The 25,827-nt window shown below is 35.5% G+C and overlaps 7 protein-coding genes across 8 annotated transcripts; 3 read left to right on the top strand and 4 right to left on the bottom strand.

The window, feature by feature from the left end:
* The first annotated feature begins 101 nt into the window (after positions 1-101).
* On the top strand, positions 102-5,473 carry crm (cramped chromatin regulator). The gene is made up of 13 exons (XM_066389033.1): positions 102-527; positions 614-772; positions 1,508-1,703; positions 1,797-1,997; positions 2,056-2,284; positions 2,332-2,523; positions 2,575-2,752; positions 2,803-2,952; positions 3,006-3,332; positions 3,389-3,584; positions 4,656-4,771; positions 4,826-4,972; positions 5,020-5,473. Exons 1-13 carry the CDS (start codon positions 345-347, stop codon positions 5,281-5,283), a joined length of 2,538 nt encoding a protein of 845 aa, XP_066245130.1. The 5' UTR covers positions 102-344; the 3' UTR covers positions 5,284-5,473.
* Positions 5,474-7,721: 2,248 nt separating this feature from the next.
* Positions 7,722-10,785, bottom strand: LOC136408534 (N-alpha-acetyltransferase 30-like). Of its 2 annotated transcripts, XM_066389571.1 has the most exons (4): positions 10,226-10,785; positions 10,011-10,174; positions 9,769-9,948; positions 7,722-9,715 (listed from the first exon to the last, which is right to left on the bottom strand). In XM_066389571.1, exons 1-4 carry the CDS (start codon positions 10,635-10,637, stop codon positions 9,578-9,580), a joined length of 894 nt encoding a protein of 297 aa, XP_066245668.1. In that variant the 5' UTR covers positions 10,638-10,785; the 3' UTR covers positions 7,722-9,577. The 2 variants fall into 2 exon arrangements, with proteins under 2 accessions (XP_066245668.1, XP_066245667.1); XM_066389570.1 differs by having other exon boundaries at positions 10,011-10,785.
* A 274-nt stretch (positions 10,786-11,059) lies between these two features.
* On the top strand, positions 11,060-12,670 carry LOC136408537 (FGFR1 oncogene partner 2 homolog). Its single transcript, XM_066389575.1, has 5 exons — positions 11,060-11,218; positions 11,295-11,431; positions 12,012-12,236; positions 12,290-12,442; positions 12,499-12,670. The coding sequence occupies exons 2-5, from the start codon at positions 11,297-11,299 to the stop codon at positions 12,589-12,591; spliced, it is 606 nt and encodes a 201-aa protein (XP_066245672.1). The 5' UTR covers positions 11,060-11,218; positions 11,295-11,296; the 3' UTR covers positions 12,592-12,670.
* On the bottom strand, positions 12,663-13,494 carry Spase22-23 (Signal peptidase complex subunit Spase22-23). Its single transcript, XM_066389576.1, has 4 exons — positions 13,276-13,494; positions 13,060-13,222; positions 12,902-13,005; positions 12,663-12,843 (listed from the first exon to the last, which is right to left on the bottom strand). Exons 1-4 carry the CDS (start codon positions 13,416-13,418, stop codon positions 12,714-12,716), a joined length of 540 nt encoding a protein of 179 aa, XP_066245673.1. The 5' UTR covers positions 13,419-13,494; the 3' UTR covers positions 12,663-12,713.
* Positions 13,495-13,640: 146 nt separating this feature from the next.
* Positions 13,641-15,066, bottom strand: LOC136408532 (leucine-rich repeat-containing protein 58). Its single transcript, XM_066389568.1, has 3 exons — positions 14,652-15,066; positions 13,897-14,591; positions 13,641-13,843 (listed from the first exon to the last, which is right to left on the bottom strand). The coding sequence occupies exons 1-3, from the start codon at positions 14,849-14,851 to the stop codon at positions 13,671-13,673; spliced, it is 1,068 nt and encodes a 355-aa protein (XP_066245665.1). The 5' UTR covers positions 14,852-15,066; the 3' UTR covers positions 13,641-13,670.
* Positions 15,067-15,427: 361 nt separating this feature from the next.
* On the top strand, positions 15,428-18,155 carry LOC136408528 (ESF1 homolog). Its single transcript, XM_066389562.1, has 4 exons — positions 15,428-15,955; positions 16,012-16,245; positions 16,298-17,388; positions 17,818-18,155. The coding sequence occupies exons 1-4, from the start codon at positions 15,505-15,507 to the stop codon at positions 18,085-18,087; spliced, it is 2,046 nt and encodes a 681-aa protein (XP_066245659.1). The 5' UTR covers positions 15,428-15,504; the 3' UTR covers positions 18,088-18,155.
* A 1,090-nt stretch (positions 18,156-19,245) lies between these two features.
* Sec24AB (Protein transport protein Sec24AB) lies at positions 19,246-24,290 on the bottom strand. The gene is made up of 10 exons (XM_066389550.1): positions 24,157-24,290; positions 22,205-23,988; positions 22,079-22,149; positions 21,742-22,020; positions 21,070-21,298; positions 20,848-21,014; positions 20,647-20,796; positions 20,474-20,594; positions 19,951-20,423; positions 19,246-19,901 (listed from the first exon to the last, which is right to left on the bottom strand). Exons 2-10 carry the CDS (start codon positions 23,977-23,979, stop codon positions 19,651-19,653), a joined length of 3,516 nt encoding a protein of 1,171 aa, XP_066245647.1. The 5' UTR covers positions 23,980-23,988; positions 24,157-24,290; the 3' UTR covers positions 19,246-19,650.
* Between the last annotated feature and the right edge of the window lie 1,537 nt (positions 24,291-25,827).

Below are 25,827 nucleotides of genomic sequence, written 5' to 3' on the forward strand. Positions count from 1 at the left end.
TTACTTCTTGATCATATTTATCGCCTGATTACTCTATAAAACAGAAAAAGATAGACATGCTTTAGTGATGCTTCCGCAAATAAATTAACATTGCTTTTTTGAAATGACATTTTCCTACTCTCAGCAAAATAATCCGACAGAGGACACAAAACTTTCTATAAAAATGTTGATAATTTCTCGTTTTTCCAGCATCTTTGAGTAATAATTCGTGTAAAAAGCATTAAAAAAGGTGTATTTTTGTGTTGAAATTCTTCCAATCGCCGAAACCATGTAAATTAACTGGAACTTAAGAAATTATCGTAAGATTTTTATATGGATGTAACGCCAAAACAGACAGGGACACCATGGAAGCTGATGAGTCCAAGGAGGACATTCCCAAAGTTAATACAAGTTCATACATTCCGGAGGAGTATCTATTGGGGTCCATCACTACCAGCACCTTGTTGAAGGAAGAAAGGGGCGTTCAAATACGCTCCAGCGCCAGGGTTTTCAAGAAAATGAGACTAGAACAGGAGCAAGACAAGAAGGTTGGCTATTCAGTTAGCTTCTAAACTTATTAAAATAGAAATATAAGGTTTGCATTGAAGAAAATATGTTGTAATTCTACCCATAGCATGATGAAATGGTGAACCAAGAACCCTTAACATCACTTAACTCAGAAATTCCAGGAATGATCTTAGGGAACTCAGAAAAGCCTCAGGAGAACGAGGTCAAGAATCAGCCTCATAGAGGTGGTGCTAGGCTGGTTAAGAAAGCAAGTGGTCCAGTGACAGTAAGTATTGATTAATATACAGTATTTGATATGTTAAATAATATATGTTTAAGTAATGTTATGAGCCTGGTCATGTGACATGGTGACAAGAGTCAAAAGGCCTCATTTATCAAAGATAACTATTATGCAACTTAAAAATTAAGTTTTTAACCTTTTAAAGAGATTTCCTCTAGATGACTGAAAATCATTGCCATTGCAAATATTTTTGCTTTTTTAAAATGTTATGTAGGAATAACGCCTCACACTCCAGTAAGGTTGAAATTACATACCATTCTCAGATATAACTAACCAAGAATAAGATTCACCCTTTAATAAGAGCTTGGACAAAATCTTTGTTAATCTGTTGGTGACAAATTTGTTATCTGCTTCAGAGCTCAGAAATCTAAAAAATGATTTAGGTCATTTTTTCCATCCCAATGCGATCTGGAGTTTCTATTTACTCATAATAATCATAATATGCGTGAAGATTTTAAGAAGCTCGAAGTCATTTGCAAGGAAAAAATTAATAATCAGACATTTTACAGGACTATGTGTAATGAGTTTTTAAGAGATTCATGATATAGGAAATTTTTCCATTGTATAGAAAGTACAAATTCATAGATTGTGTAGGGCAAATGAATTAATAATAATTGAGATAAAATGTGTGTTTTTTGGATGTTTAATGGAAAAATTTGAGGAGAGAATGTCATATAAGAGAGATAGATATATGTTCAATAATCTATAACCAATAATCAGGAATCAAAAAGTAAGAAAGAGGAGCCAAAGGGTGACGTAAAGAAGGAAGTTCGAAAATGGAGCTACAGTGATAAATTGATGTTTTTTGAGGCAGTTAATGAATTTGGCAAAGACTTTGAAGCAATTCAGCAATATATTAATAGCAAACTTAAGAAGAGAGGATCAAGTGAAGAACAGTTAAGAACTAAGGAGCATGGTAAGAGTAATTGCCCCAAAGTGGGTAATATAGCACATTGGTTTTCACAGTGTACACCTTTGGTGATTTAATCATTTCAATTTATTTTCATAGTTCGGCAGTTTTTTATAAGAACTTTTCATGAGGTATCTAAACATGTAAAATTCTCAGAAGGCGTCAAGAAAGTGGTTCAAGAACTCTATGGAGTGATAAACTACGGGGAACTTTACAGAAAACTAGGAGTTATTACTGATAAAACTTTAATGAAATTAAGTGAATTAATTTATAGAGGAGGCACTTGCGTACGAATTAAAGGTACTTTGATTTTTTTATTGATATTGATTCATTTTTATTGTTATCACTCTAAATCTAGGCAAAAATGTGAGAGTCAGAACCCCAATGTGCAAAGCCTTAGTGAAGCTGAACCAACTGGATCAGAAATATGAGGAAGTTAAACTTCCCAATAGAGTAACTGTGGAATTGAAGCCAAAAGATATGACATCTTTTTTGAAGGTTCAGTGCCTGGCCCAGAATCCTCGGTTAAAAACAGTTTTGCCCATTCAAAAAAGACTGAGTTCTCTCATTGAGTGTCTTAATAGAAGGTCTGTAATGAATTTCAGTTGAATTGAAAAAGAAAGCAACATTTTAGGTGGAAAACTATAGAAGCGGTTATTTATGAAAAGGCAGTTTTGCCTGAAAACCCCTTGATAAGTGATTGTGCCCCCTCAAAGCAGGAGATAGAGGAAAAGTCTGTATTTCTTACCCGTCCCTTACGTTTAAGCCCCCCTCCAGAGGTCAAAATAGAACTCCCTTCTATAAACTTAAGTGGATATTTCTCACGGTGAGTTAATAATTAAAAAAAAACAATGAATAGACCCATCTAATGCATTAGACAAACAATTTGTTTGACCGCCTACGAGCGTCGTTTGGGGATGGACACCTACACGGAAATCAAGAAATTGATGCCCAAAAAAAGGAAAACCCTTCCAAAAATGTGTGTTGAACAAAAATCTGAGCTTGAAGTCTGTGATAGTACTAAGATGGAGCTGCTGAAATTAGAGGAGCGTGAGGTGATATAAAAGTGCTTTTGCACCTGCCAGAACTGAGTCTTACTTTGAAGGCTGCTAGTGTCGATGAAAGGGAGCAAGATTCTCTATTAGCTGACGCGGTACACGAAGCTGTAAACACCATTTTATCTTTACAAAATTTTGAAAGGCAGTTGTCCGAGTCTAGTGAAGCTGAGGAGCCTAAAATCTCTGACATTGTCAAGGTGATTGCTATTAAAGAAAGGTCATTTTATGAAGGGTAAATAAACATTTACAGGAAGAAATAGTGCCAAAAATGACTGAAGAGAACCTGGAGCAAATAGAGAACATCAGGAGGGGATGGTCTGAAGCGACCAGTCAGAACTTAACAATTGGAGAAATTTATTTAATGTATGGATGTGATGCGAAGCTGATTTTAGAGTATAGTTGGGATGGAATTGAGGAGGAAAAGCTGGATAAGCCTTCACGCACCTCTGGAAACTTTCTGGAAATGTGGAATGAGTCATATGAACAATCCTGGCAGATCAGGCAACGAAGCTTCTCGTCGTCGCTTTCCAAGTTGGTTTCTTTGGCAAAATTGCATCATAGCCAAAACAATGTTAAGGTGCAATAACTGAGATTTGAAATAATAGTTTATATTAAGGAAATTGTTTATTTTAGTGCCATTGTGGTCACGTATGTAGTGATAAACCATTGAAAACTGCCACAGTTAATGGGCCAAAGTTGCGCAAGAACTTGACTGATAATATAGTGATTAAACTCGAAGAAGGTGCGCAGTTCTCGTCTGATGCAGCCATTAAAAATCAAGAAACTGACATATTTAGGCCACCTTTAGAGGTCCCGCAAAGTGCCACAAGTAAGCATTGCATATATATTTTAGCCGGTACTGTTTAGCACAACTTTTTAATTGGAATTCATCGCGTCTTCACTTTTTTGTGAAAGTTTATATGTAATGTATTTGTTGCTTAAAAAAAATTTAATTTAGACATTGTTTGACTGTTATATTTTATATACAGGGTGTCTCTGAAATGGCTATGCATCGCTTGACCTAAAATTTCTGAACCAAAAATAAGACGTTCTAGGCAAACTTACCTATATCCAATGTTGTTTCCTTTTGCCGATACAGAACACCAAAGTTCTCAAATTAATATCGTTTTTTCGAAATAATTGTTAAACGCTTTTATCGATTTTCATTAATTTTGGAACTAAGATTTATTACATAATTAGGCGTGTTTTAACGTGAACGTAATCTTTCTATAATGCTTGAAAATATAAAAAATGGCGCAAGGTTTGCACATAAAAATTTGTATTATTATTACCCCCTATACGAATGACTTAAATTTTTTTTATTTTAAAACTTTTTTGTCTCTTGTAAAATTTTCGCCAAGCATACAGTTTCTATTAAAAATATATATATTTACGGTACCTTGCAATTCATCATTGCTGTTTAGTTGAAACGAAAACATAAAAACAGTTTGAATTCTAAATAACTACCAACTTAGTTTAATTCTTATACCAAATGTTCAAAATTTTGATCGTTTTCTTGAATACACAAATAAATTCGTTTCGAAAAATTAATCTGTACTTCAGGCATCGCGTCGGATTTATTTTTAAAATAATCTGCAGCGTTGAAAAAAAATCAATTTTATATAATCCTTGAAAAGGATCCAATATTAATTCCTGAAAAAAATGTTTAAATCTTCGAAATAGCTCAAGTTGCGATATCTTGCTTCAGTCACGGTCAAAGATGGTCCTAAGTATTTTCATCATATTTCACAGTTAATATACTAAAACCTCTTAAAAGCAGACCTTTACAATGAATCATGTATTTTTCTGTCTGTTATTTAGAGAATCGTACGTTTAAATAATTGTAAAAATATATATCTACTATGACATAGTTATTATCCTCATTACCACTTTTTTGCAGCTTCTCAAACCTCTAGTATGCAGCAACAGCTCAGTTCCATACAGAAGCTGAAGCCAAAGTATTGCAGCAAAAAAGGCCGAAGATTAAGACAGAAACCGCTTGTAGTGGAGAGGAAGGTATGCCCATGAAACTCCTTCATTTCGCCTACTAATAAAAGCCACAAATGAAAGCTTCCTTTGATGCCAAACAACGTTAGCGGCCATCAAATAGTTCGCATGAGCATTATATCCCAGGAGCCTCCGGCAACGTTAAAAGAAGATCTGAATCTCCAGCAAGTCATCACAGACCCAGAGGAAGAGAATAGCGTTGTATCAACGGTAAGAAACGTTATTTTCTTCACAGCTTGTGGATTTTGCGTTCGTAGGTGCCCCCGAGCCCCTCCAGAATATTGAAGGAAGGTGAGGCCGACTGGATTAATGCCGATGTAGCGGACTATTCCTTAAGCAGTTTACTGGGACATTTGGAAATTCCTGTGAAAACTCCGCCTACAGCGACGTCCAGCTCGAATATGGGCTCTGATTTATCCAGGGAAGTAGACGCGCAACTTAGGTCATTGATGACCGAGTGTAGCATGGATTTTGCTGCCAATTTCGCAGACCTGGCTGCCAGTGTCGTTAACGATAAGTAGTTTTAAATTGTTGTTTCTATAAGTCAAAATTTGTTGGTAGGACACTGTATTTTTGCAGTGGGCGTAGTTTTTTTGCTTTTTGTAAACTTTTTAAGTGCCAAATTTACTTTTTTATATAAAGAGACGTATACTTATCTAAGAACAATTTTAACATATATACTTGCTGCTAAAATAAAGCTTTAATATGCTACTTTCCTATATCATCTAATGAAATTACCTAAATAATTTATCTATTTTTAGACACAGGGGCGCATTAGCATAGGTTTTTACCATAGGCAATTTCTTAGATCTCCCTTTTTAGAAATATACCTCAAAAAGTCTTCCCAAGACGAATACAAATCGGACAATTCCAATTTATTCATAGAAAGCGCTAAATAGCGTCATAGCGATACCAACAATGAACCTCCGTAGTAAAGTAGAGAAGACACCATTATTCTGAAAACATCCCAGAGAGAAGATGGTAAGGAATACAAATTGTTACAATTTACGAATCTATTGGTAGAGACTTTCCTCATTCGCCAAAACGTGAAGCATTACCAGGTACTCGGTAACACTAAGAATGACACTTCGAGAAGTAACTATGATGATTAAAACTAAAGAACTGCAGGAAAATATCGTTTAAAGAGAAAGACAGAGTAGCATGTTGGATAATTGGAGGCCAATTTAAAGTTAGCAAATGAGAAGAGGTTCATGTTGTAAAAGGCGGTTGGGTTTATGAAAGAAGAACTGCAAGACATCAAGAGAATCATTAAAAAATTTTGAGTGAATTGAAAACTTAAAATTGTTAGTGCAGTATTTTTGTTTGTTGTTATTTATTCACAAATAGACATTTTAGAGTAAAATATTTAAAGCGTTCTATTAAATTTTTCATTAAAAAAATTTGTAGTTTTTGTGCATGCGCCATCTAGGTATGAATAAACAAACTGAGTAGTATGTCACGGAAGAAATCTGCTTTATTTATGTAAGAAACCTGTAATTTTTAATATGGTTCCATCTAGAGTTGAGTGATCAAATTAAGCTCTATAAAATTAAAAATATCTACTTGTGTAAAAATGCTATTGCGTCACGTAATTCATAGTTTGCACCATCTCTTAGAAAAATGTTAGCGTATAGAAAACGACGGCATTCTATGTAGTTATGAGTTCAGTTAAACTTGGATTGAACTTTGAACTGAAATTTTTGGCGATTTTTTTATAATTTGCCCAACGATTTGGTTTTAACGAAACCAGAGGCGTACATGATAATTTTGCACTAAAAAAATTAAGTAAAAATTGAGTGCTCTGATTTCGGCGAGATTTGGTTCCGCAGTAGCCCTACAGTACAGCTTTGACATGCCGCAGTCAAAACTCGAATCGGACAACTTCGATTTTTTGGCCTCAAAAATACCATGGACTATACATCATGAAAATTTTTGACCCAAAAAATCGAAGTTATCCGATTCGAGTTTTGACTGCGGCATGTCAAAGCTGTACTGTAGGGCTACTGCGGAACCAAATCTCGCCGAAATCAGAGCACTCAATTTTCATCTTATTTTTAAAAATTTTGTTAGCACAAAATTGTCTTGTACGCCACTGTCTCCTTGAAAAAAATTTTGTTGAAAAAATTTCTTGCAAAAAAATTTCCATAATGTGCACTTTACCTTAAAATTTAGCTTCGTCAAACCAGTGGCGTACATGACAATTTTGCACTAAAAAAATTTGGTAAAAATTGAGTGCTCTGATTTCGGCGAGATTTGGTTCCGCAGTAGCCCTACAGTACAGCTTTGACATGCCGCAGTCAAAACTCGAATCGGATAACTTCGATTTTTTGGGTCAAAAATTTTCATGATGTATAAGTCCATGGTATTTTTCGGGCCAAAAAATCGAAGTTGTCCGATTCGAGATTTGACCGCGGCATATCAAAATTGTATCATAGGGCTACTGCGGAACCAAATCTCGCTGAAATTGGAGCACATCAATTTTCCCTTAATTATTTTGCATAAAATTGGCATGTACGCCACTGGTTTTTCAATTATGAAATTTACGAAATTGTATTATTTATGAGTTTCAAAACGATCTTTTGCAAGAACTTCTTGAAAATAATTGGGCAATAGTGATATCGTAACTACGTAAATCAGTGCATCAGGTGCAATATGGGTGCATATTTCTGATGATGCATTAGAGAGCTGTTATCGAAGGACGTTCCGTTAACGTTATAGAAAATGTATCCGACAAAGCTTCCGTATTGAATTTTTCACGCGTTAGAGTTGCATCTGCATTGTTAGGTGAACATGGTAAAGTTTTTATGTTAGAAACGTTTTGTCTTTTACTATTAAAGAGAACTTATTGATATACGTTACAATGTGCATCAAAAAATTTTTTTTCAAGTATTAGGGAGCTACTGCCGAATCACCTTACGTTTTCACTTTAGGGGCTTGCAAAACAAACACGAAATCCATCTAAATAATAAATTTGGTATATTCTAGTTTGCTACAAGGCTAAAGTAAAACATTAAAAGATTTTATATACAGAAATATACATAACTATAAACAAATGATGTTATGTTTGATCTACACATTCATCCTGCGAAAAATATGCCCTTACCAGAAAAATCCTATTTATCTTAATGATTATCAGCTGTTGCTAGAAGTCGAATAAAGCAGAATTTTTCTTTAAGAGCGTTAATAAATAAATCAATAAGCACACAACTAGTTTAATATTACATATTTTAATGTTATACCTTAAGATTTAAATCAATTATTACATAACCCTTGTTCAGCTAAACCTTTAGTCACACGGTCTTCGAATTTAGATACGTTTCTCGGTTTACTATTTACACAAGATAATCAGTATTTTGAGACACACTGTTAAATAAATGTTTAGTAAATTTATAATAGGAGCAAAAATTAATTTTTCCAAAACAGCGTTTTAAAGGAAAACTCATAAAATAACAAAAATGTTAACAACTTTTATAATATGCAAACAATTATATTCTAAAACGTTTTCTGGGTTTTGAGGCCTTGGACCAAGAAAATCTCTCTCCGATGTTCACCGTGAAGAAGATATTATCGAAGGCGATGTTCGTTTAAAAGTTAAACTCCCTAACTTTACAGTTTTGTTATCGAGTTCCTATTCACAATGGTATCAATTAGAAACGCTATGGAACGTATTGAAAAAGAATTCCTACCAAACATTGCCAAATTTATAACCAGAACATATTTTCAATGGAAGAATGAGTGTTATGAGAAACTAAGGATGTAGCAGGGTTACTACTAAAAGCAGACCCAGAAACTGGGGGTCTAAATGAAAAAGATTACGCCCTGAGTTACCTTAGGAAAAATACAAACGACACAAGCAATAACAGTTTCTATTGTTGAAGAATAATCAAAATGCATGTGTCGAATACATATATCAGTACTTGATATGTATGATGCAAAATGGACAAAAAAATATTGATGCTTTAAATGCTGGGTTTTAGATCAGTTTGCAAGACACTGCAAGGAACCAGACCGGTCTCAGCTATGCTTCAAGTGCGGAAAGTAAGTGCATAAACAAAAAAAGTGCAAAGAGTATCGAGTTGAATCTGCAACTTGAATAATTATAAATCGAGCATATGGAGGTGCGAAATCTTACCACAAAACAGGGCACAAATATTAAAGTTGGAGCAAACAGAAAAATCAACAGAAGCATAACATGCACTTTCAGAAAGTCTTCAAATACTTTTCAATGAAGTGGATATCTCAAATAAGTTTCAATTTATTATCCTAGACTAACCAGAGGTCGTCAAGATCTTCACACACTATAAATGCCACGGCCGGTCGAGGTGCTCTCTCAGTCATCACCACGAAACAACTTTAACCTCAACTACTATCTACCCCTGATGTGGACGAAAGAAATAGCCTTGGACCACAATTTCAAAACTCAAAGACCATTTTAGAATCTAATTTGAGCTTCATAATATGTAAACAATGCTGCCACCATCAGCTTCAAAGAAAGGGCCATAACTGTTCAGAAAAAAATCAAATTTAAAAACTATAATCATTTTAAAATTAGAAATCACTAAATGACCTGCGATAGATGTAAGAATAATTTAAATAAATAAATAACCAAATGTTATTAGTTTTTAATCATGCCTGCCCTGATATAAAATGATCTCAAGAGAATAGTTTAAATAGTATGTATCTGTAACAGTTGACAATAGAGAATAAGCTCAAACAGAGCAGAAAAAATACCAGCCAAATCAACCATTCCATACTACTAAATAGCCTCGATAGGTTAAATGTGGTTCTGCTGAGGAGGGTTTTGCAGTCACGTCCCTACCTGAGCCATAATTTCAGCCTTAGAGCATCAACTCCATTTAAATAGTACCGAAATAGCCTCTTGTCTCTAACAAATCCAAGCTTTTCATAGAGTTTCAAAGCAGGTTTATTAGTCACTTCTGTCTCAAGGACGACCTTCAAATAATGTATTATTCAAATCCAAAAATTTTAGTATTCCTCAAAAATACCTCATCTGCATCTCCATTGGTCATTTCATGTATTGCCATTTGCACCAATGTGGACCCAATTCTTAATTTTCTATAATTCTGATCAACAGCCAGCATTGCAATATAGCCTCTACGCACAACCTTACGGTGAAGATCCAGTTTACAGACAATAGCTCCTACACATTGTCCATCGCACATAGCCTAAATATAATGAAGTCAAAATTATAGATAACCTTACAATTTACTAAATCATCTAAGCTTACTAGGAAACACAATTTGGGCCAATTGTGAATAAAATATCTATAAGTATATATGGAATATGGTTCAGACAAGTCTTTCTGGATGATTTTCATGATCATAGGCATTTGTAATTCTGACTCATAGGGCACAAAATCAATTTTTTTAGAATCAGAAACACCGACTTCTTCTGTAATTAACAAGTTTTCCATTGTGCTAGAAAGAGTGTGACTATCGATACCATTCTCAGTATTACTACATGATGGTATAATGCATTCCTGTTGGTGTTCATTAGACTGAGTTGGGAGCTCTTCAGGCACAATTACCTCATTTTCTTCTCTATGATTAAGATCTACTTTTAATTCAACTGAATCATCTGATTCAGTCTGTGCCTTATGCTTTTTCTTCTTGTTTCTTCTCTTCGATTTATCTACACTACTCATAATGTCGTCATTCACAGGTTCACTATTGTTAGGCAATATTACGTCGGATTCATTAAGCTCCTTAATATCACTGCTAAGATTTTTATTCATTTGATGGTACATCAGCCCATTTACCAAACCATTTTTGTTGCATTCTTTAGTTTCTTTTGTGCTCACGACTTTCGTGGGACACTTCTCGACCGAATTCGTTTCGGACATTACAGTACTCATTGTTAATAAATTACTAAGTCGAAATAACAGGAAAAGGGGTATTGCACTATGCTCATTGCAAAGAAAAGAAACTTTTTTTAGGGCTCCCAGAAAACATTTTTTGACAAGTAACTGAAGTAGCGAGGGTCAGGAAATGTGAGGTTAAAACCGACGGATGAAAGACACTGACAGCTGTAAGTCAAAGTCAACATGAATGATGTTTACTTCTTTCGAGACAGAAACATACACCCACCATGCGAGAGAAAGGAATACAATGATTATGTTAAGTAGACAAGACGAAGAAATACCTATCTTCAATAGTTTTATGGGTAATTTAATACTCCATTGATAATTATTTAGGATCGTTCAGAGAAGTTTCTTTTCTTTGTTTAACTTGCAGCTAAAACAAAAGATGAAACTACACGCGATCGTGTTCAAATTTTACAAGGCTCTTATGACATATTTTCTTTGTTTTTTTAATTAAAGTTTATTAAAAATTTTATTGATTTGATTTATTTTAGAATTCCCTTGTTGCGATTTTAAACGGTCATAATTTAATATGTAAATTCAAAGAAAACTAAGACTTTGAATCAGAAAAGCTGGTAAGTTCACTAGAAATAACATGAAAAGAAATGAAGGCTCCTGCTACGATTTTAAATTAAATTTACTCTTACACAGCAATGTCTCTAACTATCCAACAAATCATTACTGATGCCGAGAGGTTGGCTGGAAGGCTCAAAGAAAGAGATGCCTTGGCTGGGGCTCTACTTATGGAGAGCCATGCTGTTAACAAGAAAATAGACGACATGAAACAAGTATGTTTAATTAAGAGGAAAATTACTGATAAATTTTGGTATACACACATTGAGAGTTTACTGAATATTTACTAAAAGATACTCAAATGTATTGAAAGGAATTTAATAAGACAAATCTGTTCAAAATATTATACAGGATGCCCAATCACAGCATTCTTATATTCCAGGAGGGAATTCCTGAGATTAAAAGAATCTAACTATGAGCTAAAACATTTTGAAGGTAGTGCCCCATAAATCACATTTTCTCATTACATCAGATACTGTTTAAGCTGCATGGTTAAAATTGAAAAACCTCTGAGAAAATATGATGCAGAAACAGCTCACTTCAACTCTTTTTTAAGAAATTAGTTAAGCCCTGGGTGCATTCAATCATAAAAGGCAATTTTTTTCAAAATCCATATATCCTACATATTTTTAGTAAGATATTTTTTACGTAAAATGTCTACAGAATCATCCTTTTTGGTGGCAAATTGTACAGTACTCCTCAGAACAAAAATAAGTCTTTTAGTTGTTTTAGTTGAGTACCCCTGAATTCCACTTCACTGACAGCAGTAGACATTTTCTAATAAACTTAAAATAGTTTCAGGAAGAAGTAGAGCAATTGAATGAGGTGGCTAATCAGAAGCCCCATTCTCAGCTTATAGCAAATATCCAAAAGGAGAACAGACATTTAAGAGAAATCCAACAGGAGAATCGTGAATTGAGGTCTGCCTTAGAAGACTATCATTATACTTTGGAGCATATAATGATGAAATATAGAGAGCACACTCAGGAGCAAATTTACCAGTCGAAAATTAATTTAAAGGTGTGTGTACTTTAAAGGTAGGTGTAGTATCAACTAATTTTTTGCATTTTTAGGCTCTTCAAAATCAAAATTACCAACATATAATTCAACAACAAGCATATAAAATTCAGGAAATGGCTGCTGTAATGTGGAAAGCTGCCAATACAGAAGAGGAAACAGATTTTAAGATTGATGAAGTTGTTTCACAGTTAAAGGCTGAAAATCAGGTGTGCTTTTTTGTAATAATGTACAATTGTTGTTTACTTGGTTTTAACATTTTCAGGGATTAAGGGAAATGTTGCAGATATCTAAACAGCCAGATAATATGGTAATTGATGCAAGCGATAAAAAAAACATGCAAATTGAATCTTCATAATAACAATTATTGTTTTGTACTGTTTAACTTCATAGATTATTTTTATCTTGCTTAATATTAAACACTTGCACTTGAAAAGCATTTTTATTTTATTATTGAAAACTTATAACAAAAACTTTAAATTACATTCTAGACGATGTATATTCTGCAGGGAATTGGAATGAATGTGACCCACTAGCGAAAATATTTGGCAACAGCCCTGCATTTGGAATAATGTTCCAAGAGAGAGTTAATGTGATGTTCTTATTGGCCCTGAAAAATTAATATTAAATGAGCCACTATGAATTTAACTTAATGAGTATTAACAGACTTCAAACCGTTTCCATCATCCCAGAAATAATACTTGGTATTCATGTTTTTAAAATCTAAAACAGCATTTTCTCCTCTCAATATTATCTTGTCCCATAAGACAACCTGCAAAACAATGCGCTCTGTCTACAATTCATAAAAATTTTTTACTAAACTGACTTGATTGAGTTCACTTTTAGGGGTAGTATATTCGGCAGTCAAGTATAGAAACAACTGTTTTACATTCCAATTAAATAAGTGAGTTAAATCGGTTTTCAGATCGAAAGTAAGGAATCCCAAGTCGTTTTTCTCTCTCGACGCACTATAGTCTGGAACATTTTTACTGAAAATTGAATTTAGTTTATCCAAAACTCTAAGAAAACAGGAAAAACTTACACTACAACCGTTACAGTTTTGATATCAGCGCTTGTAGTATAGTTTAGGAAAACTGTGGATATGAAGCAACAAAAAGTTAGAACTGCCAAGACACTGAGAGCATAAGCTAGTATAGAATTGCCTCTTTGTAAAACCGAATGCATTTTTGAGGGGAAATGTTAAGGAGCCTTAGGTGCAAAGACACGTCAGAAACTCGAGTAAAATTTCTATAGAGCAAAGTTAGGTTAGGTTTACTGTCACTATTAAAAGTTTACTGAAAACCTCATAGATGGTGCTAGCACGCAAGGCTTTTTTAATTGCTCAATTTGAAATACTGGTGCGGACAATTATGGTGCGTAAAAATTGAACACAAAATCCTTGTTTGTTTTATATATTAAAAATTTTCAACCAATCTCTCAACCTAATAATACTTTCTTCATTAAATAACTCCTGAGAGGCCTCATGGGAACTTCTTCCATGGGACCATTAGCGCACTTCGAGGAACACAAGTACTGTAGCAGTGGTATCCGATATTTACCGCAAAAATCAACAAATTTAATGTGCTCCACTCTGTTATCGAAGTACACACCTAAAAAAAATGTATAAATCAACAATATTTAATGTTTTTGTTTATCTGTTTACCCTTGCAATAAGGATTAACACATCTATGCGCGCAATCCAAATAAACACTCAAAGTGTGCGGTATTTCGTGGGGTCGTACTTCCACGTTGTGAAGTTTAATAACTCTGGCTGAAAGTTCGAGTAAAGAAGCTGGTTGGTGGGTAATATCGCTCACGAACTGGACCACTAAAGGATTTTCCCTTAGGCTCAGCTCTGACAAATTTCTCAGAGCGATAATTTCAGGCGGCAAAGTCCTCAGACGGTTCTTGTGCAGCAAAAGAGACTTTAAATTATGAAGATTTGCTATGTTAGAGGGGAGGATTTCGATCTGATTCTCACAGAGAACCAACATATGCAGATGTTTCAGTTGGCCCACTGAGAGAGGCACTTCTGTAATGTTGTTCCCTCCTAAAGACAGAACTTGAAGTTGTTTAAGTTTCCAAATATCTTTTGAAATATTATTCATGCCATTTCCCCCTAAATACAAATAACGCAGATTGGGGAAGCTGAAGATCTGCTCCGGGAATTCGTTCAGGGAATTTCCTCCCAAGTTCAGTTCTTTTAATGAGGGGCAGCGACTAAATTCCTTGGGCAAACTTTCACTCGTCAGGAGGTTATTTTTCAGAAGAAGGTTTGTTAACTGGCAGTGTTCAAATAGATTAGGCAGAGTTGTTAGACCATTATTGCTTAGATCTAAGCATTTAATATTAACAAATCTGTAACGTATTAGTGAGGTATTGGACGCCATGGCCTTGTAGATTTAATTTATTACGTACCTACATAAATTGCTAGGAAGAAAGTTTAGCTCATTATGATGTAAAATCATTTTCTCCACTTCAAACCTCTTTTTTGCATCATCTTGCAAATGCTCATTAAGTATCCGCTCTACCTCTTCAGGCTTCCTTAGTAAATAAGCTAAATCTATAATTCTGTTACTCGATTCACTATCGCTGCTATCAGATGTATAGTTCTCCATGTTAAACGCACTATTTCAAACACTCACAACCGGTTTTATGCGTAGAATATCTCATGCTACTGCTGACTAGGCCTCCACCACAGGTCTTATTAAATAAATAAAATCAGTCGCTTATTACGATGTAATTTGATAAGGCGGCTGACCTTTAGCCTGCGGCCCAATCTATCATTTAATGGGGTCTGATTTCAAAACAATGAGAAACGAAATTTAAAGAAACATAAAGTTATTTTTACCATTTTCTTCTCGGTGTTAAGCAGCAGATTATTTTCTAAATCACCTACCCACGATTCATTCAGATAGTTGAGTATTTACTTGCCAGAGATAATAAGTACTTAAACACTATGAAAGAATTAAAACTTAGCACTAAAATAAAATAAACTTGACAATTCTCAACCAATTCTACATTGTCTACACGATTCTGCTAAAACAAAAGAAAATTAAAATTCTTAAAACGTATCCATTATATAGTCAAAAGCAAACTTATCTTTGTCTATCGCGCAATATGAAACAAAGACAAAACATTGACATAAATAACACGTTCTGAAGACAAACCTAACCTCAAAAACCAATTCTTCGTTTAGAGCGTTTTTGTGCGTGCCTCTCTTTGAAACTTCCTCAATTTCACCCATTTCCCGCTTTGAAAACAATCCAGAATGCCAGACAAACGTTTTGACCGCATTTCCAAAGAACCAAAATTCCGCAAGGTTCCCAAAGCTCACAACAAAGTGAAAATCGACAAGCGGTTTCAGTCCATGTTCACAGGCAAACAGTTTCAAGCGAATTACACCTCGGATAAAAGGGGAAGACCAGTCGAGTTTCGCTCAAAGAACGACTTGAGAAAGTACTATGAGCTCAGCTCAGAAGATGATGTATCAGACTCTTCTGAGGATGAAAATGACCAAAAATGTGGTCAGGTACTTTCAAAACAGGTTCATAGTGATCAAGAAATTAGTTTGAGTGACAATGAGGAGGATCAAACCAACACACTAAACACAAAAGCTAAAGGAGATAAAAGCATAAGTGTTGAGGTGAAATTGAAGCTAAAAGATTTGGGTATAGATTATGCTCGTGGTGAAAAGACTTTGTACTCAGAAAGTTCTTCAGGTAATTAATAAGGTCTTCAAGCATTGAAGGTAATTTAAATGAAAATCAATTAACAGATGATGAAGAAACTGATGATGAGGTGTCAGAGTCTGAAGAACTTGACCACAAATGGGGGGAACTTGATGCTGATGCTGACAGAACAGAAGAAGCAACATATAGATTGGCAGCCTGTAATTTAGACTGGGACCGTATTAGAGCTATGGATGTTATGATTATATTAAGTTCCTTTTTGCCTTCTGGAGGAATTATCAAATCAGTTGTAATATACCCATCAGAATATGGTAAAAAGAGTAAGTATACATACATGTTCTTTTACATGAATTGCACCTTAAGTGTATATAGGATTAAAAGAAGAAGAGGTGAAAGGCCCAATTGAACTAGTTAAAAACAACCATATAAACAAAGAAGAAAATGAGACTGAAGAAGGCTTAAATTTCCACATGGAGAAACTGCGACAATACCAGTTAAATCGTCTCAAATATTACTATGCAGTTATCACTTTTGATAGCCCAAATTCTGCTAACAAAGTTTATACAGAATGTGATGGAATGGAGTATGAATCCAGTGCAACTAAAATGGATTTGCGATTCATTCCTGATGACATGACATTTGATGATATCCCAAAAGAATCTTGTGACAAAATGCCTGATAAATATGAGCCAAGATTTTTTACTACCACTGCATTACAGCAAGCTAAAGTGGAGCTAACTTGGGATGAAACTAACCCTGAGAGATTGGAGTTTGCTGAGAAATTAAATAATGGGAAGATTGATGATATTTCTCAGAAAGATTTGCAGAATTTTTTAGCTTCCAGCAGTGAAGAGGAAGAAGAAGAGAACAGTGGTGTAGACTCTGAGTTAGAAGATTTCAAGTCAGGGAGTGCAATTGACAAGTATAAGGCCTTATTGGAAGACATTCATGAAAAGGAAGAAGAGAAACACAGCAAGGATCTTGGAATGGAGATTTCTTGGGGTGTCAGCCTCAAAGAAAAAACTGACAAGCTCATGAAAGAAAGACTGGCACAGGGGGAGGAAAAAACCCCTTTCCAGAAATACCTAGATAAAAGGAAGGAAAAACGAAAAGAAAAGAAGCAAATGAAAAAGACATCTAATAAAGAAGACTCATACAGTGACATACCCTCTGATATAGATATGAATGACCCATACTTTGCTGAAGAATTCAACAATCCAGAATTTAAAAAGGGGAGCAAACAGAATAAAAAGAAAGATGTGCAAGAAGTGGATCTGGAAGAAGAGCATCAGAAACGAGCAGAACTAGATTTGCTCTTAATGAATGAGGAAGGGGAAGATAATAAAAAGCATTTTAGCCTTAAGAAGATCCAGGAGAATGATGGGGAAAAGAAAAGCAAGAAGAGGAAAAATAAAAATAAGAAAAAAGTCCAAGAAGAAATTAGTGGTGATAATGATTTTAAGGTAAGATCCTCCAAGAAAATTGTTTGTTTATGGCTTCATAAGAACAGAGTAATATTACTTATGTTTGTAAACATAAAATTAAGCCTGCTTTAAATCAGGAGACAAGAAAATGTTGAAAAAAAGTTAATTTAATATTAATTTGGCCTATTTATGCATTGGAGTTTGTGGTTAAAAGGTAAACAACAAATGCTTTTGCTAATGAAATTTTTAAAAAATTGATTTTTAGTTGATTTGTGAAAAGTATAGATATTTAGTCGTGGACAAAGTATTAGGATTCTACACGCATATAATGAGCATCAACCCCTAAGGAGAATTGCGCCACTCGCTTCGGTAATAACCTAACTTCTCCGTCGAGGATGATGTCCTTCATTATGTGCTTGTCCAATAACAAACTATTTTTAAATGCATTTTTACATTCTATTATTACAGATTAACGTAGAGGACGAACGGTTTTCCGCCATTTTCACTAGTCATCATTACAACATAGATCCCACAGATCCACATTACAAAAAAACCAAAGGTATGGAGACGCTAATACAAGAGAAAATCAAACGCAGACAAGATGATGACCCTGCAGGAAAACAAAAAAAAAGAACGAAGCTTGAGGAAAAGAGTTTTGAAAAAATGAAAAATGTGGAGCTAAAATTGTTGGTCAAAAACATCAAGAGGAGAGCGCATGAATTTAAACGGAAAAATTAACTAAATATTTATGTTTTAGTAACATTTGATAAAATGTAGATATAATTTTTGTAAATTATGCTCAGAAAATAAACTAAGTTATACAAAGTGTCCTTGAAATAACAATGAAACTGTACAGAAACTGTATGCTTTGCAAAAATTTTACAAAAGACAAAAAAGTATCAAAATAAAGTTAGCTTGTGGAAGATAAAAAAATTAAAGTCATTCGTACAGATTGGCAACTTAATATAAATAGCTGCCATTCTTACAAAAATTGATTTATCGTGTATTAAATTTTTATTGTTTTTAATACAGGCTATTTTTAAAAAAAGGTAAAGATACTTACTATCAACTTGTCGAAGACGTTGGCTTCTGCATAAACAATGAGATTTACACAACACATGTCCGTGTATGAAGGGTAATAGTTCGAGTGAGGCCTATCGACGGAAGAGAAGCTCCCTAGTCCTAGTCTAAGAAAAGGGGAAACTTCCACCTTTCTCTCTGTATTGGTCCGGATTCCGCCATCTTATCTCGAAAAAAATATTTAAGGAATATCTTTTTATTTTTTTTTTATTTGAAGTAGTTAATAAGTAACCTATTAAAAACATTCAAGTTCGGTCACCTTGTTCAACACGAAGGATCGATTATATAACATTAGCAACGTCAGTGGTTTCAAATATGAAATTTCAATTGATTTCTTATAACCCAAGTAAGTTCGTCCGAATATTAAGTTGCACGCAAAATGTGTTAAATAAGTTAAATTCTAATCCTGTAGATGCAACAAATTAAACATAAAAATGTTATCACATAACGATATAAAATATATTATACAACAATAATGTTTAGGTGAATTGCCAAAAATCTTGGAGTAGTGCTGAGAAACAATTTTTTTATAAAAATTGTAGAACGCTCGAACATTTAGTTGTTAGGGCTCGTACTTGTTTTGTGCTATACCGGATTCAGCGGGATATACACAAGGTAGGGTATCTTGTCCAACCCGCACACTAGAATTTTGAGTACCGCTTTTCTCTTCCGAGATGAATTTCCAACTCTTGAATTGAAGCACGTAAAAGGGGTGGATTGGGGAGGGAAAAGGACCTAATCGTTAAGCTTCGACTCTTTCCCCCAGTGCACACACTTTACTACTACTTCTACTACTACTCCACAATGCACAAGAACTTGCTGTGCTTAATCTTTAATACAATATTTTTCATAACAATAACAGATTAAAGTTGACGTTTAGACAAGAATTAATTAAAGATGTACCTAATTAGATGTAATAAAACTGTGTTTTTTTGGTATAAACACTATCAGAAATTAAGCTAAGCCACTGTAAATCAAAACGGGCACCCATGGTTCCATCAAATGCATTAAAACACAATATCCGTTTTCGTAGCAACAAAACCGCCTTCCCTTCATCAGATAATATTCCCTAAAAAGTCTTTACACTCTATTCTATAGGTACTTACACATTTCACCAATTATAGTCTTGTGAAACCCCCGCTTTAAACACGAAATTGCTTCACGTTAAAATAACCTCCCCGACCCGAAATACGTTAACCAATAAGAATCCCTCGCGTACTGCTATTTCACTTGAGTCTTCAGATGCTGCAAGAACTCATGGTATGACAATGAATTTTCAAGTCTATCTTCAATAAGTCTCTCCAAGAAAACCACTCTATTGGGACTGTTGTCTCGGAGAATTTGCAAGGTTGCGGTAAACGGTTTTTCATCGTTCAAATAGTTGATGAATTGATGCAAACGTTGATTGGCCAAATTATTTAAAATCGGAATTTCATTCGCTTCCTCATTGATAGAATTGTAGTCAGGGACACCTGCAAGAAAGTTTATTTTATAAAACATCGACATATTTAAGTGACTCACCTAAAGCTTCGTTCAAAAATTGCTTGGAAACATTAGGCCCCACCAGGATCATCATACGACTTCCACAGTCCATGAGGAACGCTCCCTTATTCTCCAAACAGCGCGCGCTTAATTGAAGCCGGGGGGGCATGGGAACTTGTTCCTCTTCCCCATTAAGCACCAGTTCTTGTGCTTCCAGATTATGCACTGGATACAGATCGGGATAAATTTGCTGCATCAGCAACGGCAGTGGCAAGGTCTTCATGTCGATCATCGCCTTCACGCGGTCGTCTAACCGAGTGGGAACCCCTATTCTGAAAGCGGGATGTTTGAGAATTGCCGCTATGTAGAGGGGCAACAATTTAAGACGCTCTGGAGCTAAAAGTCCGGAGCTCGAGTTGCCCATATTCAAGGAGAATTTATAGGATGTAAGGACGTCCACTGCGGCATTGATAAAAGCCTCTCTTGCGTCGGATAGTGATGCTTGCATTGACCTGAATTTGCGAGTTATTTATTTAATACTTTAATAGGTAATTTTTAGTACCTGTCTACGGCCATTTTACTAAGAAGGCCTATAATACATTGCTGATCTGCTGAATAAATAACGTCTTGTAATGTATTGGCGATAGGCAAACACAGAGTATGGACGCGAATTCTCCTTTCGCCTGGAAATACTCCTATTTTCACTTAATTAAAAATAAGAAAATAAAGGCAGACCTTTGCTTGAAGTATAAAGTAAAGCCGCTTGGAAACAAACACTCTGACTTTCCGATAAATTCTCTTCGATTGCGACTTGCATTCCAAAAGCCGCGTCTGGATTGATGTTCGGCAATGAGAGCAAATCGATTGACCGCACGAAGAAATTTCCTGCAAATCTAGACAATTACAAAATCTTCTCGTAAATTAGTTAACGAATACCGTGAAAGGTGTTAATTGTCAAGCCTCGAGTGCATCGCACCCGCATAACCGCCTCGAAACCTATTTTCCTCTTCAAATATCTCCTGAGCTCTCTTTGGAAAGACTGAGCCATTTGCGGTCTTGACGACTTGAACAACGGGAAATGATGAATTGAGCCTCCACTGAATCTAAATCAAGATATGCGATTGTTTGTTTTATAGCCTTGATTCTATTAACACCAACCTGCTAATGCCCGAGATCGTGGCGATATCAACATATTGCGAATTCACTATAAACAAATCGACCGCAATCTGTTGCCCTGAACATTCCAAAGCCAGCCTTTTGTAGAAATCGTTCGCGGGATTCAAAAGGGGAGTTTCGGCCGTGGTTCTTCGACTGGGGTCCTCCCTGGCAGTTACTGCCCCGGGACCCACGTTAGGCAAGGCGCATTGGAAGGCTGTTACTCTACCTCCTGGTTGTAAAGATAATCCATGATCACTTCAGTATCAGCAATATTGAAAAACGAAATTACAAGGAACAATCATATCAAACCGAAGCAAAATCGTTTACTCATTGTTTGAAGCAGCAAATACTTACTGATTCATTCTTAGATAAGCAAACATCGTCTTTATTATGATTTAATTGCATTAACTTGATTCAATTCTCGCAACTTAAATACAAAGCGTTAATATTACAAACTTTGAGAGTAAATTTCTCTCAATAAATGATGGAAAAAAATATTTTCACACAAAACCTAAATAGACAAGACACAAAAAAGTTGTGAAGCACTGAATACCGTCAGTATTAAAAATTCTAAAAATCAAATTCCTCAACCTAAAAACCCCCTGAACACTAACTATTAACTAAAAACGTTTCTAATAAGTAAATTAACCTAAATGAAAATAAATCACTTACCAGTTGCACCCATCATTTTATGAGCGACTTGCAGCGCTGCCCCCAAAGCACTATTACTATCAAAACTATTGGCGAATCTTTGAGGCAGCAATTTCAATAAATCTTCTACCAGCTCCATCCGATCTCTCAGATTAACCAGAAGAGTATCAGGAGTGGGCAAGAATACATCCTCAATATCCAATATGGTCATTTCGTGAGGCTGATTCAGACCTTCCGACAGGGAAAAGAAGTGTAAAGCTGAGTCATAGGCAAGGAAACCTATTTGTGTTCGAGCGTCGCCTATAAATAACAACTTAAAACATATCTTAAACCTCAAGAATGCAAGAACTTGTCTAACCAGGCAGATTTTTTACTTCCTCTAACAATACTGTACTTAAAACTTCTAGATATCCACTCTCTATTGCAAATCTGTAAGAAAGATTAACAAGAGTTTTCTTAATAATTTTTTTCTTTTAAATCCTACCTGGAAACATCCAACAAAAATAAATAAACAGCAGGCTGTGGTGGTCTTAACATATATTCAGCAGGAGCAATATACTCAATGGTGCTGCTCTTGATTTCTGGTCTCCTTGTGGGATCTCCATATGTTTTGCTGACAGGATCAAACTGAAATTCTTCAGGTAGCTCATTCACCCTGAAGCATAAGTTGCACTTCCACCTTTTTGAGTCCACAAAATACACAAAAGGATTAATGTAAGTCCTACAGGATCTGCATCTTACAATGACAGTGCACTGGATGACTGGCAGATAGTTCAGATCCTTGAAAGGGTGGATCAATAGCCCTAAAGGCAGACGTGATTTTTGCAAAAGAGATGCAGTTTCTGGGATCTTTGTTACGGTGCATCGAAACACTTCTAAACTACTGTTGGCTTGGTTTAGCTGCTCCTGTCCCAAATTAACTGGAGGTGGTTCAACTTTAGTGGGGGGCAAGATATTTGGGCTTTGTAGTAAATCATATTTCTCTGCGCCCCACAATCTACTAAATCCAGTTTGAACAACACTGGGCTGAGACACATATTGTCCCTGCTGGGTGGGATATCCTTGAAGCTGTGGTCCTGTGGGATATCCCTGAGGTTGTGGTCCTGTGGGATATCCTTGAGGTTGTGGCCCTGTGGGATATCCTTGAGGTTGTGGCCCTGTAGGATATCTACTGGAGGTTATTGGAGGCCTTTGCTGATTTTGGACTGATGGAGGCATATTTAGAGGTCCATTTGCATTGCTAATTGCTGGGTTGTTGATGGGAGGACCCACATTATAATTAATTTGTGGGTTGTACCTTTGAGATGGTAAAGGGGCTGCAGTTGTCTGTCTATATGGAGAACTCCTTGGAGGTAGCCCAGTATTGAATTGTTGAGGTGAAGGATTTAGGGGTACTGTCTGAGGATATCTTTGCCTTTGAAGCATATTTTCTTGACTTGCTGAGGGGGGAATATGGGCAGGTGATGGAGGGTTTTGGTTTTGTCTGGCAGTGGAGCTATATTGTGCTGCAGTGGTTGTCGTCATTTGTGAATTGATAGGAGTTTGTTGTTGTTGACTAATTACATTAGGTGCTTGTTTAAATGATGGTAAAGACTGCATTTCACTGCTTCCCTGACCAACTGATGTTTGACTCTTAGGAACATTGGGTTGTGATAAATAAGCTATATTTTGACCACTAGGCTGTGAAGATTGAATAAATGGAGGAAGGTTGTTTTGCACTGCAGGATTGCTTTGCTGCATACCCACAGGAGACATGTTAAGTTGTGCCTCGAAAGCCTCACTTTGATCAAAATATTGACTTACTTTCTGGTTTGAATTACTTGAAACAGTATTGCTTATGGCAGTATTACTTGGAAGTGTGACTGTTGTCTTACTTCCAGTATCTGATGTACTACTTAATGGCACACTTTCCAATGCATTTGGCACTATAGGTGATACGTCATTAAACACACTATTTTGCAGCTCTTGATTGGGTGTTGAGGCACTGAACTTATTTGGACTTAAATTTGGAGTATTTTGACTGGAAACACTTAGCTGACTGACTCTTTGAGACAATCCCATCACGGGTGCTGTTCCTCTTGCAGGAGGCAACTGGGCCATTGGTATATTAGCTCTAGATGGGGGCAGTTGCGATGAGGGAATTGGTCCTGCACGAGATACTGGGGAAGCACCCCTAGAGGAGTTATTAGAGTTGATGCCATTGAATTGATATTGAGCCTTGACTGGCGGCCTTGCGACCCCATTATTTGGTTCAGTCATGGTGCTTATCTGAAATTGTGACGCACTTTTTAATGTATAAGGAGAACTGCCTATTAAGAATATATATTCAACCTTTGGACAATAAAATTATAATGCTATGGCTATTGAGGCTAGGGTATTGCTGAAGTGGGAATTTTGGGTGTGGAAATGTGTGGATTAATAAGTAGGTATACAAACCTGATTGGACTGCAATTTAATTAAAAATGAATTATAAAACTGCGAACATTATTAAAACTTCTTTTTCGATTATCAATTTCACATTTTTGCAAATTGTTAAACGTCACTGTTTTAATGTCAATGTCAAATCTTACGTGGCCGCTTCAAAAAATGTTGAGGCTCCATCTGTATAGTAAATCGGTAGATTTCCTTCGTAGGAAAGTGTGCGACTTAAGCTTCTCTTCAATAGGTGACGCCATAGCATTGTTTAAATTTTTGATATACAAGGAGTTTGATCTTAAAATCCTTAATACGCATTACCTTAAAGTATTCTGCGTTTACTTTACTTTTTGCGAAAATTAGAGATACAGTAAAGTTATACGTAGCTAAATGCTCGTAGAAAGATAGGCCATTAAAATGACTAATAAGATGTACTAAGAATATTATAATAAATAATAAGAATATTACCAATTACGGGCGATTTGGAAATAGGGATTGTGATGGATCCAGTACCTTACATGTTGAGATGAAAGAGTACCGTTAGTGGAGAACGTGGTTGTATCAGAGAATACAATATCTCAATAAAAGTATTGGTTATCCTTGATTTGAGTGCTCATCGAATGAAATTTTTATTTGTAGTTTCCTCCTTTTTGTTGAATAAAAGCTTAATAAATAAATATTTAGATTACGATGCCGTGAAAACGAGAACCGATTTTTGGGACGTAAAAAATTTTCAACTGAACGAAACTATTCTTCGACATTTCTCTGTAACGAAAAGGAAAATTGAAACAGCGAGAAATGATTCAACCGTTTTGAAACAAGCAAAAACTTTCATGAAGAATGCATTTTTTTCATGAAATGAAAAATAAGAAACTTTCTCCTCTTGAGAACCCCGTATGGAGACATACTGTAGAATGAAAAATATATAAAATATATCTGAAAAAATACAAAATAAATATTTCAACCTAACAATTCACGGATTACTTATATGTTTAATTTTCATATCACAGCTCCTTCAGTTTGCGAGATATTGATTTCAATCTTGGAACAACCACTATATTTACTGACCCAAAAATGTTTTCATGCTTTGCAAAGATCATATCTATATTCAATTTCTGAGTCTGCGTTGAATATTTGAATTTTATCATATACTTATCAAAAATTCTATTTATTCCCAGCAAAGTGGCCATTCACACCAACAACATTCCTCCAACTAGAAATAAACAAAAACTGGGAAAATAACCATCTATCCACCGAACCAATTTCCTCTGAAACCTGCTATATCCGCTCACCTGTAGCAGCGTCCTTAATAAGACCGGTTCGGTACCACAGTCTTCAACTTCCTTCGATGTATTCCCTACTTTGAATTCCTCTACCTTTGGTCTCATAACTGAAACATTAAAGAAGTAAATTCTTAAAGTCAATTGGCATGCCATAGAGAACCATGGTAAAAAAAATTGTTCGAGGTACCTACCTTCTATGTCGAGGCGGCACGTAGGAGCAAGAAATAACGTTATAAGGCAAGAATATCACGACGGATAACATCGTCGAATTCCTTCGCATACCGTCGATATGTCATGCACATATATACATATCCCAGGACAGGAAATGACTTCTTCAGCATTTTGATTGCCGCATTTGGTATTTCCCTAGAAGTTCAGTAGGTACCTTTCTAATGAGGAAAATTGTGGC

This window comes from Euwallacea similis, chromosome 4, assembly GCF_039881205.1.
Source record: "Euwallacea similis isolate ESF13 chromosome 4, ESF131.1, whole genome shotgun sequence".
NCBI classification, from domain to species: Eukaryota; Metazoa; Arthropoda; class Insecta; order Coleoptera; family Curculionidae; genus Euwallacea; species Euwallacea similis.